At 43.0% G+C, this 20,177-nt stretch overlaps 1 protein-coding gene and 1 long non-coding RNA gene across 8 annotated transcripts in view; one reads left to right on the top strand and one right to left on the bottom strand.

The window, feature by feature from the left end:
• LOC137538597 (uncharacterized) overlaps positions 1 to 20,177 on the top strand; it is an 887,672-nt gene that overhangs the window by 565,253 nt on the left and 302,242 nt on the right. The gene's annotated exons all lie outside the window — the stretch shown is intronic.
• Positions 1 to 20,177, bottom strand: part of KCTD15 (potassium channel tetramerization domain containing 15) — a 98,473-nt gene that overhangs the window by 7,094 nt on the left and 71,202 nt on the right. The window contains exon 4 of the mRNA XM_068260873.1: positions 14,068 to 14,373. Coding sequence (XP_068116974.1) covers positions 14,068 to 14,373 — 306 coding nt within the window. The remainder of the gene's footprint in view (positions 1 to 14,067; positions 14,374 to 20,177) is intronic.

Genomic DNA, 20,177 nt, shown 5'->3' on the forward strand with positions numbered 1-20,177 from the left:
ATCTTTATGACAGAGCTCTGGGTATTGGTAGAAGCCTAATATAGAGCATATAACCCTTTATTAATGGTTGTGCTGGTCAAATACCCCTCTGTTGTGCATAACCTCATCCCTTGTACATATACGGTATATAGCTTAACTAAACTACCTCTTAGGATACACTTACTACATTTTGAGAACTCAGGGGTTAGGGTGCCTCTGTGCACCCCCCTCCCCCCAGATGCAATGCTGTAAATATTTTTTGGCCCTAGTCTAGTTTAGGGGACCCAGGAGGAAACTTCGTAGGGAACAGTTCTCCAACTATAGCACCCTCTAACGCACTAGGCGTTGTGATTGGCCAAATAGTGTGCACATAGTTTAGTACAACTTGACTGAAACCTAGCAGTTCGAGAGGATGCCTGTCACCCATTCACATTGGTGGAATTCCCATATGAGTTTTCCTGCTGGGTCTCCTAAACTAGACTAGCGTCTTTTTTTTTTTTGCTACAAATCTATAAAATACTTCTCGCATAACAACCCAACAAACGCTCCTATAGAAACCAGAAAAGTTCCATTTGTAACAATAATTTACAATAAAATCTAACAGGCTGCGCCAAATACCAATATATAAAGTCAGTTCTTAATTAAATCAGCCCTCAAATGATTTTTGGGATCACTGCAGAATTCTCCAGACAGTTCACAAGCTATATATACAGTTCTGCTGCGCTCTCCACTATTCACAATGCCCCGCAAAAGATGGACCTCCGGATAGTGTAATATAGTCTTCACAGTTCCACACACAGGCTTAGAGAACATGGCAGAGGTGAGGATAGTCTAGTTCAGCTTTGTTCTAACAGTTGGATCGCTTGAGCTGCGTCTTATCAGTCGCTGGACGCTTCTTATCAGTAGTTGCATCTTGTCGTTTGCACGTCTTTTACTTAACGATTATCATCCAACTCCTTCAAGTTTTTTGATAATTGTGCATTACAAAATACTTTTTTGTTCAGTGTGTGTATGAGGCTTAAGCATTGGAAGTTATTTCAGTCAGATATTGATAAGGAAATGCCAGTCTTTGGGAGATGGAGCAAGCTGGACAGTGATTGGGGCGGGGCTGCAGATAACTTCATCTGGGTGCACGCAGCCTATTGGCTATTACAGGCCCATCCTATAAACCGCAATGCACCGAGTTGCTTCATGCAGTAACGACTGGCTGTTGTATAGCCATTCATTGTTGCGTTATGCCGACTATTATAAGGAGGTGGGTAGTGCTAGGGGATAGGGTAAGGTGAGGATAGGTAACATTGAGAGGGAAGAATTTGATGGTAGGCGTCAGGGTGAGGAAGTTCGAGTTAGTTTAGACCTGAATGGCGCTCGCGGACACGGAACTGCCCGACAAGCACATGGTTCAGACGTCCACCTGAAAGAGGCCTAACAGAGAAAGCCTTTACTAAGCCCAAAATCAACACATACATTTTCAGGCTGGAGTCCACTTTATAGTCTAGAAAACCTATTTTGCTGCTTTTACACATGAGTTAAATGGCAAAAAAATCCATGAACTGTGCCCAGCAAAAGGAGAGAAATAGCCTTCCTCCTCCTCAATGCCTCTTATTTTCTCAAAAACAGATTCGTCCCCTGGGGTCACTTCCACATCTGTCAGATCGTATGATTGGTGTCTAAGTTTTCTGATAAATCGTTCCCACAGAACTCTAGCAGTGAAATGGAAATATCTAAGGCCGCGGAGACCAGGCGTTCCATCCAGTGGAATTGATCTCTTATTAAAGGGTTTTGCCATGTAAGTCTCGCGTTTCTAATTTTATCATCCAGGGAGGGTCTTCACACGGCGGGGAAACACTGATATTGTCAGCAGGTTTTGTGCCTGGTATTGGCCATGGAGAGGCTCAGTGCTGGAGGCACCACAGCAGGGTGTACCCGTGGCAGAGAGGTGTGAGAGAGCGAGGTGTTCTTTATAACATTCTCTCTAATAGAACGGCTGCATTTTTCATTTTATGTATAGCAGATGGGTACGGTTGTGACGTCAAAACATTTGGATGCCCTTTTGTGCTGGTGCTGCTGGATTTTGGGATAAAGCATCATGTTTCCCTCTTGCCCAATTCCCAACTCTAAACTCTCTAATTCCTAACTAATGTGAACCCCGTCATAACTGATAATCACTCTCCCTCCCCCAGAGCCTTAAATAGTGACACAGCAGTAAATGATTCAGGATACCTACTTTTAAGTTAGAGGAACTTAAGCCTAAACAAACATACTGTCATTAAGTTACATTAGTTACACCAGCGTAACAATAGGGGATGCGACCCCTGCCCCCCAGGGCCCGCTCAGGGACTTTTTGGGGGGCATGAGGGGTCGCAACATAAGAGGAGAGCGTGACCACAGATCGGTGGGGAGGGGGACATTCCCCCCCCTCACCTCAGGCTCTCTTCTCAACGCGCCCCCTCCTGCAATCAATAGGGGCAGCGGGCGGTGGCGGCAGACTGGACACATACCTCCTTAGCGCCGGAGGTCTCCGATCTCTAAGAGCTTCATGTTACTTCCTGTTTACACAGGAAGTAGCATAAAGCACTTACTGATGGGAGACCTCCGGCGCTAAGGAGGTATGTGTCCAGTCTGCCGTCGCCCGGCCGCTGCCCCTATTGATTGCAGGAGGGAGCGCGCTGAGAGGAGAGCCCGAGGTGAGGGAGGGGGGGAATGTCCCCCTCCCCACCAATCTGTGGCCATGCTCTCCTCTTATGTTGTGACCCATCCTGCCCCCAAAAGTCCCTGAGCTGGCCCTGGGGGGGGGGGGGGGGGGAGGGGCCCGGATTTTTGTTTGCAGGGGGGCCAGGGATTTCTAGTTACGCCCCTGTTTTAAAAATACAGGCAAATATTTGTGATTTCATGAGGGCAGCCTTCTTTTTGGTTGAAAGAAGGTGACAGGGAGCATGAGACACAGTTCCAACTGTCCTATGTCCTGATCACCCCTCCCAGTTGCTAAGCAACCAGAACAACAACATCAGAAATTCCATCATGCTTTGCACAGCATCAGGGGAAAAATGCCCGGGCAGTTTTCTTTGATGGGGCGGAGCTTAGCTTCTGTGCAGCTAAAAATGAGACTTTGGTAAGAAAAACAAAGTTCTGATGCTGTGAAACACTGAGCCTTTTCAGTGCTGCTGAGTAGATTTTTATATTGTATGAAAGAAAAAAAGCAGGTGGGCACTACAGCATAGTGTGTTACTCCAAGGATATGATAAACAACGATGATAACATAGGAGGATAGACTAGGCAGGACACTGGTGGATCATGCGTGCTTCAAACTTCAACATAAGCATGCTAGATTGTTACACAGTGAGGAAAGAAAGGAGCAGTTTGGCACTAGGATTCCACTTAAGAAAGCTTTATTCTTTTGGCTTGAAAAAAATGACATACAGTTCATATCAAAAAAAGAGCCCCTGAGGACGCTCAGTGAGCGAAACGGTCGTCAGGCCCTACAACACCGCTCCCACCATACCCCGCAGCACTAGGAACACCTGGAAGGATGTTTTAAGCATGAAACTTTTTTGATATGGACTGTATGTCATTTTTTTCAAGCCAGAAGAATAAAGCTTTCTTAAGTGGAATGCTAGTGCCAAACTGCTCCTTTCTTTCCTCACTGAGTAGATTTTTAGTCCGGAGGTTCACTTTAACTATCCTGATTTCATCTTCAGAAACACTTCCTATATCTATATATTGCTGTATATTGGTATGAAGCTCCACCCTCCCGGTGACGTTTAGCTATGCAGAATTCTCCTCCCAGAGCATTCTGGGAGACCAGGTATTATTTTTACTGGCTTCGGAATTCCCAGAAACAAAGATTCAGCAGAGATCACCTGACAGGACTAAAGATGTCACCACCTGTGATACATTTCAGAATATAAATCAGTGTGAGGAAAGATTTCACAGATAAACCATGAGAGCAGCCCTCTCACTCTTTGGAAATGACCCTGCCTGCAGAGCTGATACTTCCAAGCAATCGCGTCGCTAAAGGGTTCTGTGTGCATCTGCAGCTCTCCTGACAGGGGTCTGTTTACGCTAAAGAAGCAGATCAAACTTGAGCACTCAACGGTCTATTTATAAATCTGCATAAACATTTGAGCTGTCAGTCACTAAAAAGATGTGATCTAAGATGTGATGGCACACAATGTAAATGCAATGTTGCATCCTTCCATAAGCATCATTTTGCTAAATAGAAGGTAGGGCAGGCTAATTACGTCTACAGGTTAGAGATCACAATTTTAGGCATAGGCATTCCAGGCCATTGCCTGGAGTGCCAATGGTCCTGGGGGTGCCATGTGTGCAGAGGCAAGAAGTTCTGTCTGCTGAGGAACAGACACCACAAGGTCCGGATAGTGTAAAATGCAGGCAGCCACCACTGTGCCCCTCTGTGCCAACTCTCCCCATCCATCCTTTTGTCCCCTTTTGTGCATCCTTCTGTCCCCGTGCCTCCTTCTGTCTACATGTACCTCTGTCTGTGCCCCTATGCCTCCTTCTGTGCTTCCATTTGTCCCCCTATGTGCCTCCTTCTATCCCCCTGTGTGCCTCCTTCTGTCCCCCTGTGCCTCCTTCTGTCCCCCTGTGCCTCCTTCTGTTCCCGTGTGCCCTCTTCTATCCCCTTGTGCTTCCTTCTGTCCCTCTGTGCTACTTCTGCCCCCCTGTGCATCCCTTTGTTTCACTGCACCTAGGCTCCTTCTGTCCCAGGCTGAAGCACAGCACTGGTGAGCGCACAGCTCCTGCTGCACTATACTCTGCATTTATACACTAAGCTGGGGTAGAGGGGTTGTGCAACAAAATGCGACAAAGATAAGTAAAGGACTCCCTGTACTAAACAGCCACCATATACGCCTCAGGGTTCTTATATTCTTTAGTGTGTGCATGTTTTTTTTCGGGGGAGGGGGGTTTAAACACAGGACTTCTTGCCTGGAGTGACAAAAAAAATCTAGAAACGACTCTGCGCAATCCCATTCGTGAAGATGATTCCTCGGTCAGTCCCCGGTTGCCAATTGTGACTGTTTCCGCTCAGAAGAGGGCAGGATATTCTCCTGTTTGTTCCCTCAATCAGGGCTTGATTTCTGGAAAGACCATAAAAGCCCTGGCCTTGGGCAGCGGCAGCCCCAGGGGGCACCTAGACCTGAAATAAAGGTTGCTACAGAAATGTGGAGCAATGCATGAAAAAGTGAAGCTAATGCACAAGGGAGATGGCTGTACATGAAAGAAAGAGGCTGCAGTATATGGAAGTTACACATAAAAGAGGGGGCTACACGTTGAATGGGAGGGACGCGGCTGCACATGAAAGGGGAGCCCAAACATACCTGGCTGGTCATGTGATGATGTAAAGATCACATGACCCATTTAGACCAATGGGAAGCCGAAAACAGGAAGCAGGGCGTCAATGTTTATTGTAGCTGTGCTAAGCACCACAAAAAGACTGGCTTATTATAACAAGACGTTTGTTTGGTTTTGGGGCACGCTGCACTTAGCAGTAGCCCACTGTGAGCTATACAGTGGATTGCAAAAGTATTCGGCCCCCTTGAAGTTTTCCACATTTTGTCACATTACTGCCACAAACATGCATCAATTTGATTGGAATTCCACATGAACGACCAATACAAAGTGGTGTACATGTGAGAAGTGGATTGAAAATCATACATCATTCCAAACATTTTTTACAAATAAATAACTGCAAAGTGGGGTGTGCGTAATTATTCAGCCCCCTGAGTCAAAACTTTGTAGAACCACCTTTTGCTGCAAGTACAGCTGCCAGTCTTTTAGGGTATGTCTCTACCAGCTTTGCACATCTAGAGACTGAAATCCTTGCCCATTCTTCTTTGCAAAACAGCTCCAGCTCAGTTAGATTAGATGGACAGCGTTTGTGAACAGCAGTTTTCAGATCTTGCAACAGATTCTCGATTGGATTTAGATCTGGACTTTGACTGGTCCATTCTAACACATGGATATGTTTTGTTTTAAACCATTCCACTGTTGCCCTGGCTTTATGTTTAGGGTCATTGTTCTGCTGGAAGGTGAACCTCCGCCCCAGTCTCAAATCTTTTGCAGTCTCCAAGAGGTTTTCTTCCAAGTTTGCCCTGTATTTGGCTCCATCCATTGTCCCATCACCTCTGACCAGCTTCCCTGTCCCTGCTGAAGAGATGCACCCCCCCGAGCATGATGCTGCCACCACCATATTTGACAGTGGGGATGGTGTGTTCAGAGTGATGTGCAGTGTTAGTTTTCTGCCACATATAGCGTTTTGCATTTTGGCCAAAAAGTTCCATTTTGGTCTCATCAGACCAGAGCACCTACTTCCACATGGTTGCTGTGTCCCCCACATGGCTTGTGGCAAACTGCAAACGGGACTTCTTATGCTTTCTGTTAACAATGCCTTTCTTCTTGCTACTCTTCCATAAAGGCCAACTTTGTACAGTGCATGACTAATAGTTGTCCTATGGACAGAGTCTCCCACCTGAGCTGTAGATCTCTGCAGCTCGTCCAGAGTCACCATGGGCCTCTTGACTGCATTTCTGATCAGCGCTCTCCTTGTTCGGCCTGTGAGTTTAGGTGGATGGCCTTGTCTTGGTAGGTTTACAGTTGTGCCATACTCCTTCCATTTCTGAATGATCGCTTGAACAGTTCTCCGTGGGATGTTCAAGGCTTTGGAAATCTTTTTTGTAGCCTAAGCCTGCTTTAAATTTCTCAATAACTTGATCCCTGACCTTTCTTGTGTGTTCTTTGGACTTCACGGTGTTGTTGCTCCCAATATTCTCTTAGACAACCTCTGAGGCCCTCACAGAGCAGCTGTATTTGTACTGACATTAGATTACACACAGGTGCACTCTATTTAGTCATTAGCACTCATCAGGCAATGTCTATAGGCAACTGACTGCACTCAGATCAAAGTGGGCCGAATAATTATGCACACACCACTTTGCAGTTATTTATTTGTAAAAAATGTTTGGAATCATGTATGATTTTCGTTCCACTTCTCATGTGTACACCACTTTGTGTTGGTCTTTCACGTGGAATTCCAATACAATTGATTCATGTTTGTGGCAGTAATGTGACAAAATGTGGAAAACTTCAAGGGGGCCGAATACTTTTGCAACCCACTGTATATCATCAATTTATCTCTGCTTTATAAATGTGCCCCCCAAGTCTCATCAACTTTTTCACAGGACTAAGAGAAAAGAGAAACTTGAGATCAATAAATCCTAAAAGGGACTTTAGAAGGGCAAATGCATGTGGAATACTTTTGTGATGGGAACTCAGCCATAAGTCATGTTTACCAAACCGTTTCTGGGTCCAGATACTCTTTAAACCTTTCCCTAATTAGTGCTAAGCTTTGACTCTTAGTGTCACCCTTTAAAGCAAACCTGATGTGAAAATAAACTTATAAGATAATGAATTGAATGAATAGTACAGGTAAGAAATAGAACATTAGTAATTTAGTAGCAAAGAAAATGCTTTTGCTTTCCAGTACAGGAAGAGTTAAAACACTTGAGTTATCTATGCAAAAGATCTTCTCTGAGCTCTCTGACTCAACTTAGGTCAAATACAGTCCTGTTTTCTTAGGCACTTAAAGTGGATCTGAGATAAACTTTTACTCATTGCATAATTGTGTTCTTAGGACATTCATCAAGCCAAATACTTTTTTTTTGTTTTAAAACTCTAATTCCCAATAAAATATACAAGTCTCGCCCACCGCTTCTCCAGTGCCTTGGCACTTTGAGACCCATGTAGCAAGGGCTTATGGGAGCTCAGTCTGGGCAGGAGAAGGAGGAGGTGTTACTAGCCAGAGATTTCAGAGGCAGAGGGGAGGAGGGAGGAGGAGAGGGGAGTGAAGTTTTCACAGGCTGAGGGCTGGAGATACAGATCAGCTTGCCTGTGTGTAATGAAGACAAGCAGAACATGGCTGCTCTCATTATATCACAGGAAGAAATAATCTTAAACTGTTGAAGCTATTTGCAGTTAGATTTGCTGTGTAAACTATCTAAACTTTAGATAAGATGTATAGACAAGTTACTTGTTATAGTTAATTTTTCATCTCTGATCCACTTTAAACAGGCAAGGAACAGTGAGAGACAGCTTCTGGTAAGGTTTTACTGCAGGAAAGTTCAAGGAGTCTTATTTCTGATTTGTTTAATAGCTTAAAATGTTTTAAAACTGCAAATGTGACAGAATGATGCAATGTTATAAAAAATCTATATAATTGAAAATAAAAATATGAGGCTTGTTGCTTTGCTACCAATGTTCTATTCAATATCCGTACTACACATATAATTAATTATATTATAAGGTTTTTTTTTGCTTCAGTTCTGCTTTAAAGAGAGTCTGAAGCCTAAAATAACACTTTTTGTAGGGCAGTCCTCTTCAGCAATAAGCCCATAGCTGAAAATCTGCATTCCCACGGCAGAACAAGGTTTTATCCCCCCAAAATCCCAGGGCAAAATTCCATGACTTTCCAGATTTTGCTGCCTGGGGAAGCAGAGCTTTGTGCAGTAGCTCTGCCTCTGCTCGCGTCAATCTCCGTGGATCTCCGCCTCTCCCTGCCCCTCTCAGTGAAAAAAGACTGAGAGGGGCGGTAGGAGGTGGAGATTCATGGAGATTGACGAGAGCAGAGGGAGAGCTACTGCACAAAGCTCTGCCTCTACCTGAAAGGAGCCCCAAATTTTGCCTTTCAGGGTGATTAAGACCTCAATCTGCCGCAGGATTGAAGCATTTCGGCTATGTGCTTATTGCTGAAAGGGACTGCCCTGTAAAAAGAGGTTTTTTTTTGAGGCTTCAGATTCTCTTTAAAGAGGAGCTGTTAGGTATAGAGTCTCAGAGAAAAAAAACACATATATCAGTAGCTAAAGATTGGCTGTACTTACATTACATATGCATTTCACTGTCCACGTTTGGATTTCACAGAATTTTTATATAATATTTGCAGAGAATGATGCTCCTGACAGCTCATGGCAGGTTCCATGTTTGTCTGTCTCCTATGAAGCCAAATGTGTCGTCATGTCCTGCCTGCTTCCTGATGATTCACTCACACAAAAGATCCATAATGAATAACACTACTGTGCAGTGAATATTGATTAGCCATGTGGCTAGGAACAATAGCGGACTCCTGCAGTGTACTCTGCCCGGAGATTTTTCACTGCTACACTGTTGTAACATGAGCCTGTACTTTCTCACTAGCAGCCGAGGGGAGGACCCAAGCAGCCCCAGAATGCTTTGCAGTATGGTATGCGGCCTTTCGTCCTTTTGAGAGCTTGGGTCTAACAGCTTTGCTGATAAGCACACATTAAAAGTAAGAGAGATTTTTAACTTCAGTATTGCCTTTTTGGCTTTCTTCTAAACTGTTTAACACAGGAGAATAGAGGTTTAAATTAGCTTTTGCAGCCTGACAGTTACTCTTTAAGTAATGCCTAATGCTGGGTACACACGATGAGATTTCCCGTTCGATTTGCGGATCGATTCGATTAAATCAAACATGTTCGATTGGATTTCGATCGTTTTTTCCGTCGATTTTGCATACCTATCATGAAAAAAAAACGATCGAAATCCAATCGAACATGTTTGATTTAATCGAATCGATCCGCAAATCGAACGGGAAATCTCATCGTGTGTACCCAGCATAACACTAATCTGCTGCATTTCCTTGCAGAGAAGTGCTTCTTATCATTCTTTGCTTTATTGCAATTCATAACTATGACATGATGCACAGATGCCTCTAGTTTTGGGCGGAGGACCATTTAAAAAAAATCCTATTGCCCCTAATGAGTCCCATTCACAATAAAAATACCCATTGCAGCATCCTTATCTTTCTTTTTTGTATTAGATATGCTGAATCTCTGCTTGCCGGGGAAGAACATACTTGTTAATAGTTTGAGGGCATTTTTTATAGAAACTCTCCTTTTGAAAAAAAAAAGTACAGATCAATTTTTTTTCTTCCTTTAAAGTCCACACCGCAGGCACCATCATTTAATTATGAGCCAGACATAAATTATGCATTTATACATTGTTGTATTCTCTGAAGTAGAGAATATTTTTTTAAAAAACATTCAAAAACCTTTTTTGGGTAGGTGTTTGTGAAGCGTATCTGTGACGCAGTGGCAGAAGAGGTGGAAAGAAATCATTGTTTCTCTCTCTCACATACCCTAAAGAATTTGAGGGATTCTGCAAACCTGCCCTGGATTTAAAAATGAAAGCTGTTGAACCGGGTTAAAGCTGAACTTGCCTGGGTTGTGGCCGACCACAATCTGACCTGCTAAAAAAGTTCTTGCTTTCAGGAGTTGATTTAATAACCTCCTCAGTAAGTGGGGAATCCTGCACAGATATTAGATCGCGCTACTGCAGCTTACAGTAGGCCAGATTCATTAATACTCTATGAGGTATAACTTCAGTGCGAGTGGTTGTGATATGAGTCAGAATCGTTCATTATCTGCTTGGGCCGCCTGGTCCTGTAGCCTTAGCTAACACAGGGGAGAACACTTTGCAAAAAGCTGAACGAGTTCTGGGCCACAGGAGACGGGGAAAAAGAAACACTGATGGGCCCACCCATGGATTGTCATTAGCTCCGCCCCCTAGTGGCTTGTAATGAGCAGAACCCCCCAACTCTAGCACTATGCCCCTCAACAGCGGAGGATGGATGCTTTGCAAGAAGGTGGCCAAGTTTTGCTGGGAATACACGTTACGTTTTTCGCATTCGATTAGCCGCACGATCTATTAGCAACGTGTATTCCCAGCATTAGTGACAGTACCTGTGGAGGAACATGGCCATATGGGGGGGGGGGGAATTAAGAGGGGATGGGGGCATGGCAATACTAAGAAATGCAGGAAAATGCAATACTTGTTTTAGGAACATGTTAAAGCGGAATATAACCCAGCATTTCAACTTTGCTCCAAAACATTATTTACAGCATATTATATGCAACCAGCATTTTTTTTTACTAGACCAGCATTGGAAGGGTTACACACAGAGCTTTAAAGTTCCGTGGAGAGAAATGCTGCAGTAAGTTTAGATAGATACATTTAAGTAAACACAATGTAACAAGTGAGGAATGTGACTCACTCTCTCTCTCTGTGTCCGGGAGCTCCTGCACAGTCAGAGTGTGTGTCAAATTCACTACTTGTTACATTGTGTTTACTTAAATGTATCTATCTAAACTTCGACTGCGGCAGCATTTCTCTCCACGGAACTTTAAAGCTCTGTGTGTAACCCTTCCAATGCTGGTCTAGTAAAAAAAATGCTGGTTGCATATAATATGCTGTAAATAATGTTTTATAGCAAAGTTGAAATGCTGCGTTATATTCCGCTTTAAAGAGGCCCTGTAGTGACATAGGTCCTTATCCAATTACTTTTTCTCCTAAATCTTCTGTTCCAAATAACATTTCAGCACTCTGCAATTGTAAAAGTACCAAAAAATAGGTAAAACAAAAATACTGGCAAAATTGTTCTGAGCATTGCTGGTGACTTAAAAGACATTTTATGAAAGATATAAAAATTTCCCTAGGAGAAAAATTGAAATTTAATTGGGCGCGTCTAGTAGAATGCAGTTTATTTTATTATTTACTAAAGTATTGCCACTTTTATGGTAATTTTCCTGGTTCCAGCATCAGGAAAAACTTCCTATATCTATATATTGCTGTATATTGGCATGTAGTCCCACCCTCCCAGTGATGCTTAGCCTAGGCTGTTTAGCTATCTGGCATTCTCATTTCAGAGTATATGTATATGTTCCTGAGCTACACCCAGGAGAAGCACCACGGCTTCTGAGGGTTTAAAGGGACTTGGGGCTCAAAAAATAAACAAAATTGGTGCTTACCTGGGGATTTCTGCAGCCCACCATAGGCCGGAAGGTCCCCCGGCGTGATCCTGGCTCCTCTCCCGGTCCCTCTGCCGTGTACCGCGCCGCCGACACTCGGGCCGGGTGTCGGGCTCCCACTTCCTGAACCGGGACGCTCTTCGTCATCACGTGGCCGCTGCGCGATTTAACCGCACATGTTTAGTACTGTCACGCTGGCCGCCGTGATGACGTGCAGTGGCCGACATGATGACGAAGAGCGTCCCGGTTCAGGAAGTGGTAGCCCGACACCCAGCCCGGGTGTCCGCGGTGCGGTATGCGGTGGAGGGACCGGGAGAGGAGCCAGGACCACGCCGGGGTACCTCCTGACCTACAGTGGGCTGCAGAAAGCCCCAGGTAAGTACCAATTTCGTTTATTTTTTGAGGTCAGGGTCCCTTTAAGGAGATGCCTCCACTCTGACCTTTTAAGCCTCCCTATTGGTCTTTTAAAATGCTGGAAGGTTTCACCAACAAAGAAGCTCAAGAACGGCAAAACTGCATTACTTTGACTGTACCTGACCCCTTTGTAGTCTATTATGCTTGATTTATGTTACACTTTGGGGTCACTTTAAGAATTCCATTAAAGGGATCCCAAGGTGGAAGGGATATGGAGGCTGCCATATTTATTTCCTTGTAAACAATACCTGTTGCCTGGCTATCCTGTGTATCTTCTGGCATAAGTAGTGTATGAGTCAAAACATTGGAACAAGCCTATCCAGCAAAAGCAGAGACGCAGGATCAGGAGGACTGACAGGCAACTGGTATTGTTTAAATTGTTTAAATGATGGTTACGTTTTTCTTGACATATTCATGGTGTCCTTATTTGAATTCTTCTAGGAGATCAAAAATCATTTTAAAAAAAGATGTCAAGATGACCCTAAACTTGCCACCTGTTTCTCTGTGAATACAAAGTTAAAGTACAGTTTTTTTCATGCTGTATTTAAAAAAAAAATCAAAATGATCAGTTTGTTTTTTAACACGTATTTTGTAACTGGAAGAGAGTACATAGACCATGAGACAGCCTGACCCAGTAATGAACTGCGTGTAGCCTGCTCTGCTGTGTATCAATTCAGCCTGTCATCCAAAGAGCTCACTGCCAGAGAGGAGCACAATCTAATCACTGCTTTGTTTGTGCAATCAGTCCCGGGGGATTGAAGGCTGGCTGACAACGTAGAGCGCCGCTTCACCAAATATCAGCTCTTCCGGTGGAATCGCTGGATGCTCACAAGTATTGGGACTAACGACGGGGGTACAGCCCTTCCGTCGAGCTATTCCCATGCACATCTAAGCAGGTTGTAACTGTCGGTGGTGTAGCTAAGGAGCTGTGGGCCCCGATGCGACTTTTACAGTGGGGTCCCCGAAGCACTTTATACATAACAATTGATACGGCGCACCAAAACCTGCCAATGGCAACTACAGTGTCAGAGGTGCCAGAAGGGGGTGGGGAACAGTTTAATGATTACCACTATTCAAAGTCTCTATTGAAGTGATTATTATGAGCACAGGACCAATAGAGAGCTGACACTGCAGTTGAGGGAGGACCCCTCGGGACCCCTCTGGCCCAAGGGCCCCGATGCAATCGCAACCTCTGCACTCCCTATTGCTAAGCCCCTGGTAACTGCCCTTCACATGCTACAGGCAGTGTCCTTACCGCTATGCTAATGAATGCCTATAGGTGCTTTCACACAACAGTCGCTGATCTACCGCATACCAACGTTACCGCTCACCCTCTGCGATGACCTGCGGCGGACTGGAAGTTGTGAAAGTCTGGCGCCTCAGGGATTTTGAAAATAATGGCAGTGCGCAAGAACAGAAGCGTATTTTTTACAATATGCTTCTGTGCACTTCTGTATTTCCAAAACAGGAAGTGACCGCAAGCTAGCATCACTTCCTGTTTGGATCTGAGCCAGAAGGGGATTACCGCATATTAACGCAGTAATCCCCAAAGGCCTGTTTCTGGCGGTGACGTACCGCTAACGCCAGTCAGTCGTCTGAAACCAGCCTGAGTCAACCACGGATATACAGGGCAGTTACAAGCCCCTCCATTCTTTTGCATTTATCAGCTGCAAAATGGCGGTAGATAGCATCTAACCATGAGGCAATCACGCATTTCAACCTTCCATCTGAATGGATCGTCAGAGTATGGCTTTACCACTGCTTATGCTGTAATGTGGATCATTTAATGCAAACCGTAAACTTAGATGAGGTCTATCTAGAACAGGTGCAAGATTACCTGGACTGAGTTTAATCGGCAGTAGCCATTGAGGGGAAACCTGATGACGTGGGTTGGGTCTTGGTTCCATCCAGCGTTTACAGAGTTGCACATGACATCACCTGTCTCGGGGAAAACCTCTTCTATTAAGGCTTTCTCGCCACTCAGTGCAATCCTCTCTCCAAGGTCTGGAGTCACGCGAACCACAAGACAGTCACAAGGCTGGAAGTGCTTCCTGTGTTCCTTGTCCTGTTTCCACCGCTCCAGTTCCTTCACCATAGGGAGCATCTGGTAGTACTTTGCTTCTTCATACAATAAGTTAAACTCCTACAAATACAAAAAACAATCATTAATATAAAGACAACCTCATATATCAGATATGAGCTATATTACAGTGTCCTATCAACTGGAATCAGGGCATGAGCTAGGCCCATCAGAAGATTGGCTAGGATTTCTGAAGAGCAGCGTTCAACAAAGAACTGTAGACAGAGACAATTTTTTTCTAATTTTGGTTCTGTACATTACGTAACATTTTACATAGTTACATAGTAATTTGGGTTGAAGAAAAACATGCGTCCATCAAGTTCAACCAGAAAAACAAAGTACAACACCAGCCTGCTCCCTCACATATCCCTGTTGATCCAGAGGAAGGCGAAAAAACCCTTACAAGGCATGGTTCAATTAGCCCCAAAAGGGAAAAAAATTCCTTCCCGACTCCAGATGGCAATCAGATAAAATCCCTGGATCAACATCACTCGGCATTACCTAGTAATTGTAGCCAGGGATGTCTTTCAATGCAAGGAAAGCATCTAAGCCCCCTTTAAATGCAGGTATAGAGTTTGCCATAATAACTTCCTGTGGCAATGCATTCCACATCTTAATCACTCTTACTGTAAAGAACCCATTCCTAAATAAATGGCTGAAACGTTTTTCCTCCATGCGCAGATCATGTCCTCTAGTCCTTTGAGAAGGCCTAGGGACAAAAAGCTCATCCGCCGAGCTTTTATATTGCCTTCTGATGTATTTATACATGTTAATTAGATCCCCTCTAAGGCATCTTTTCTCTAAACTAAATAAACCCAGTTTATCTAACCTTTCTTGGTAAGCGAGACCTTCCATCCCTCGTATCAATTTTGTTGCTCGTTTGTTTTACTGGATAGCACACTGGTAAGACTGTTGCCTTTGATTTGGGATTTGAGCTTTTGACCGGGGTTTGAATCCTGGCTCAAGCCACTATGTAAAACAGTAAGAAGTCTTTCGGCAAGGCCCCCTAGTCCTGGTCGCCCATGGAGCGCTCCCTACGTTGCTATAACTCTGGCGCTTTGAGTCTGCCAGGAGAAAACTGAGATAAAAATGTTCTGTCTTGTTTTGGCTAAAGTGCTGCAGAAGATGTTAGTGCTATATAAATGAATAATAATTCAATAGCAGCGTGGACCTAGAATAGACCACTATTTTTCTCATGGCAATTGCATCTATCGAAAACCAAAATAAATTCCTTATGACCAAGTTAACATATTATAGAACATAGAAGATAAAGGAAAAATGTATTTAATTAGACTATAAAAAAAAATAATTTGTCAAATTGCCACATCTTCATGACTGAAAAGCGCTCTGATTACAAAGAGACATTAATTAATTAAAGGTGATGATGGTAATAGATGTAATTTGATTATGTAAATTTCCAAGTGCAGTTCATTAAAAGGAAAAAAAATGCAAGTTAAAAATGTGGTATGAGCTGTACAGTATCTCTATTTCTTAAATATCTTCAGCGTTTACTCCGCTGGAATTCAAAAAAAAAAAAAAAAAAAACATACATTAAAAAAAAGTTTCCAAAAAATTTCAAACCCAGAAAATGGGTTTGGAATATGGAAAGTGATTTTTCCATTTCCGCAGTCATGGTGGGGGTGAGTTAGAACCGAGACTGTACTGTCTCCAGGAAAGACATCTACCCACACCTGAAAGCCTTCTGGACTTTTTGGACAGTGTGAAGAAACATGGGTGGATATTAGTGGTCACCCCAATCCACTGACTTTCGGAATACACAGTAAACAAACATTCTAAGAATGAAAATCAGTGAGAGGAAAGATAGAGAAAAAGTTTTTACAAACACTGACTAAATAATTGAGAAAAAAGCAATTTTATTCATTAAAGGATACCCGAAGTGACATGAGATAGATATGGGTATGTACAGTGCCTAGCACACAAATAACTATGCTGTGTTCCTTTTTTTCTTTCTCTGCCTGAAAGCGTTAAATATCAGGTATGTAAGTGGCTGACTCAGACAGGAAGCGACTACAGTGCGACCCTCACTGATACGAAATTCCCCTTTTTATCTCTTTCTTGCTCTCAGAAGCCATTTTCTGCTAGGAAAGTGTTTTATAGTTGGAATTTCTTATCAGTGAGGGTCACACTGTAGTCACTTCCTGTCTGAGTCAGGACTGTGTCAGCTGGCTGCCTCAGCAGAGCAGCTACTTTGTAAATACAGGTTGTTAACCCTAAGCCTGCTTCTGTGAAAGCAGGAAGTAGTCAGGGGTCGCCGGCTGCTGTACACACACCTGATTGTCGCCACCTCATCCGACTTAAGTTAGATGTGTTTGAGGTTTGAAGATTTACAGTGAGGAAAAAAAGGAACATTCTTATTATAAGTAGAATTGGGATACATGTTTATCTCATCATAATGGCCTAAATTCTGGTAGATTTAGCGTCCGTTTTACCACATACATTTTCAGCAAATGCAGTTTGCAATTCTAATGGGTTTTAGTCATAAATTACCGAATAGTGTAAATCAGACCATAAAATGTGCAGTATTTTGCGTTATTTTACCAAAAATTGGAATTCTCATGAAAAATAGGGGGAATTTTAGCTAATATTTCGCCCGTCAGTTTATGACCTGCCTGTGCCTGGCGTTAAAGTGAATTTGTGTGCCTTTTGCAGTTTTTAGTGGGGCTCCTATTCAGTTCCTATTGTGCTGTTTGAGGGGAGTTCCTACACAATCAAATACACCTAAAAAAAACCCACCATCTAAAGACGATCTTAAACGAGTACTGTAAGCAACCCCCCCCCCCCCCCAAAAAAAAAAAAGTTTAACTTACCTGGGGCCTCTACCAGTCCCCTGCAGACGTCCAGTGCCTGCGTCAGGACAGAATGTTCTCCGGTCCCCCGACTCGCTCATCCGCGTCGACGAAAAGCATACTGCGCCTGCGGGAGCGAGGACGCACGTGGCTGGGGTCGTGCAGGCACAGTGGCTTGCAACATTAACCACTTCACCACTGAGGGGTTTTACCCCCTGACCACCAGAGCAATTTTCACCTTTCAGCGCTCCTTCCATTCATTCGTCTATAACTTTATCATTACTTATCGCAATGAAATGAACTATATCTTGTTTTTTCCGCCACCAATTAGGCTTTCTTTAGGTGGGACATTATGCCAAGAATTATTTTTTTCTAAATGTGTTTTAATGGGAAAATAGGAAAAATGTGGGGAAAAAAAAAATTATTTTTCAGTTTTCGGCCATTATAGTTTTTAAATAATGCATGCTACTGTAATTAAAACCCATGAAATTTATGTGCCCTTTTGTCCCGGTTATAAAACCGTTTAAATTATGTCCCTATCACAATGTTTGGCGCCAATATTGCATTTGGAAATAAAGGTGCATTTTTTTCAGTTTTGCGTCCATCCCTAATTACAAGCCCATAGTTTATAAAGTAACAGTGTTATACCCTCTTGACTTAAATATTTAAAAAGTTCAGTCCCTAAGGTAACTAATTATGTATTTTTTTTAATTGTAAATTTTTGAATTTTTTTTTTAATTACAAAAAAAAAAAAAATGGGGAGTGTGGGAGGTAATGAGTTAATTTTTTGTGTAAAAGTCATTTATTTGTATGTGAAAAATGTGTAGGGTGTAGTTTACTATTTGGCCACAAGATGGCCACAGTAACTTTTTGCTTTATTGCGACCTCCAAGCCTCCTTCCGGAAGCTTGGAGGAAGAATAAGGAGGCTGGACACGTGAGTTTCTTCTCACAATGATCGCGCTGCCCATAGGAGAGCAGCGGGTCATTGTGGGGCTTAGATCAACGAACGGGAATGGATTTTCCCGTTCATTGATCTCCGGGCGAGCGGGCGGCGGCGGTTTTACTAGCGGCGGGCGGCGTGTTTACGAGCGGGAGCGCGGACAGCGTCGGGAACGCGGAAAGTACGTGTTTCTCCGTCCCTGGTTTTTAAAGGATGGAAAAAGGGGCGGAGAAATACGTACGCGCGGGGGTAAAGTGGTTAAAGTTGCAAAGATCGCAAGTGAGCTGCGGCAGGGGACCGGAAGATAGTTCTGTCCTGATGCAGGCACAGGACGTCTGCGGGGGACCGGTAGAAGCCCCAGGTAAGGTTTTTTGCTTGGGCGGGCTTACAGTACTCCTTTAACTTATAAGTTTTGAATCAGGATGATACCATTTATTGGCTAACTTAGAGATGGATAAACAGTGAGCTTTCGACTTATAAAAAGCCTTCGTCGGACTGGTTCCTGACCAGAACTGAAAAACACAGCTTATATACACTGACATACAGAGGAGAAACATTCTTTAGCAAACATAAATGTAATTAGATGCCTTAACTGTTACTGAGGAGGCTTTCCCAGGCATCCTATCTCAATTGATAAGATCAATAGAATCCTCAACACTTTAACTTATGAAAGACAATTTCAGAATATTATTATTTAGCGTATGCTTACTGCTGGAATACTGCACTTTTTTACCACATTTTTGGAAAATTAAAGAAAACTGGTCTTTCAAAATTGCCAATAAAGAAAAAAAAAAGTACAAAATACCTACTGCAATATTTTCCCGACCAAAAAAAGAATAAAATAAAAAAAATTACTGCACACAGCTACCAGAATCGAGGCCGATATGTGTCTTTTCTAGTTCTGTACTTATGTAACATTTTGGAATTCATTTTAGGCCTGGAACCCACTACAAATTGCTATCGCAATCGCTAGCGTTTTTAATTAGCGTTTTGTAAGCGATTTCTTGAGTGTTTTCTGTCGATTTTGGCAGCAATTTAAAAAAGTGTAAGCTTTTTGCCAACGATTGTGTAGCGATTTGCGATTTTAATTCTGATTGGTCCTTTCAATGTATCATAATTTTATTTACAGTATGCATTAATTTAAAATTGCACTCAAATCTCTATGTGTAGCGATTCATGAGCGATTACGCCAGCGTTTATATACTTTACATTGCAGAAACGCAAACGCTAACGCCACCAAAATGCTGCATGTCCTGCGATAGCGATTTTCCGAATCGCAATCGCTACAGTGGAATTTGGCCCTTCCATTAACATTAGCTGAGTGTTTAGGGAAATCGCTAGCATTTTGAATTGCTCCATAAACGCTCAAAAAAATCGCTCTACTGGGTTTCAGCTCTCACTGTCGAAGAGACGGGACAACAAAGGGTTAAAAGACAACTATAAAAAAATATATATATACAGCTTAAATGGCATGTGAGAATGAAATAAACGCTGATAAAAGCAAAATATGAGGGGGCAAACCTTCTGCTATTTACCATTAGCTATGCCCTAAAACCCCCAATCCAAACCGGCCTAAACCTTACTTCACCTGAACCAGTTCCCAGCCCTAATTACCCCTCGCTCCACTGCTAACACAATAGTTATTCCTTTTTACTTTGCTCATCGGTAAAGAGCCACTACAAGCAAAAATAGTACAATATTACATTTATACATTTAAGATGTACATGTGTCTCAAAGTAAAATGAGCTATAAATGATTTTTTTCCTATGTTGCTGTCACTTTCGCTAACTGGTACAAACCTGGCAGGCTTTGGACTACTCCATCTTCTCATGGGGGATTCTCAGTATTTTCTTTATTCTTTACAAAAGCAACTCAATGGATCTATACAAAGATGCCACTTGGCCTCCCTACCCATTTGCACACTATTTGGTCCATTGGACTTATAATCTACTGTACAGTAAGAACTTTAGAAAACTCTGAGAATCTCCTAAGAGGAAATGGACCAGTCCAAAATCTGTCAAATATTTACTATCTGCTGTAAGTGAAAGCAACATAGGAATAACGTAATTTACAGTGCATTTTACTTTTGGACACCTATATCTTATATGTATGTATTTAC

This window comes from Hyperolius riggenbachi, chromosome 11 (assembly GCF_040937935.1).
Source record: "Hyperolius riggenbachi isolate aHypRig1 chromosome 11, aHypRig1.pri, whole genome shotgun sequence".
NCBI lineage: Eukaryota > Metazoa > Chordata > Amphibia > Anura > Hyperoliidae > Hyperolius > Hyperolius riggenbachi.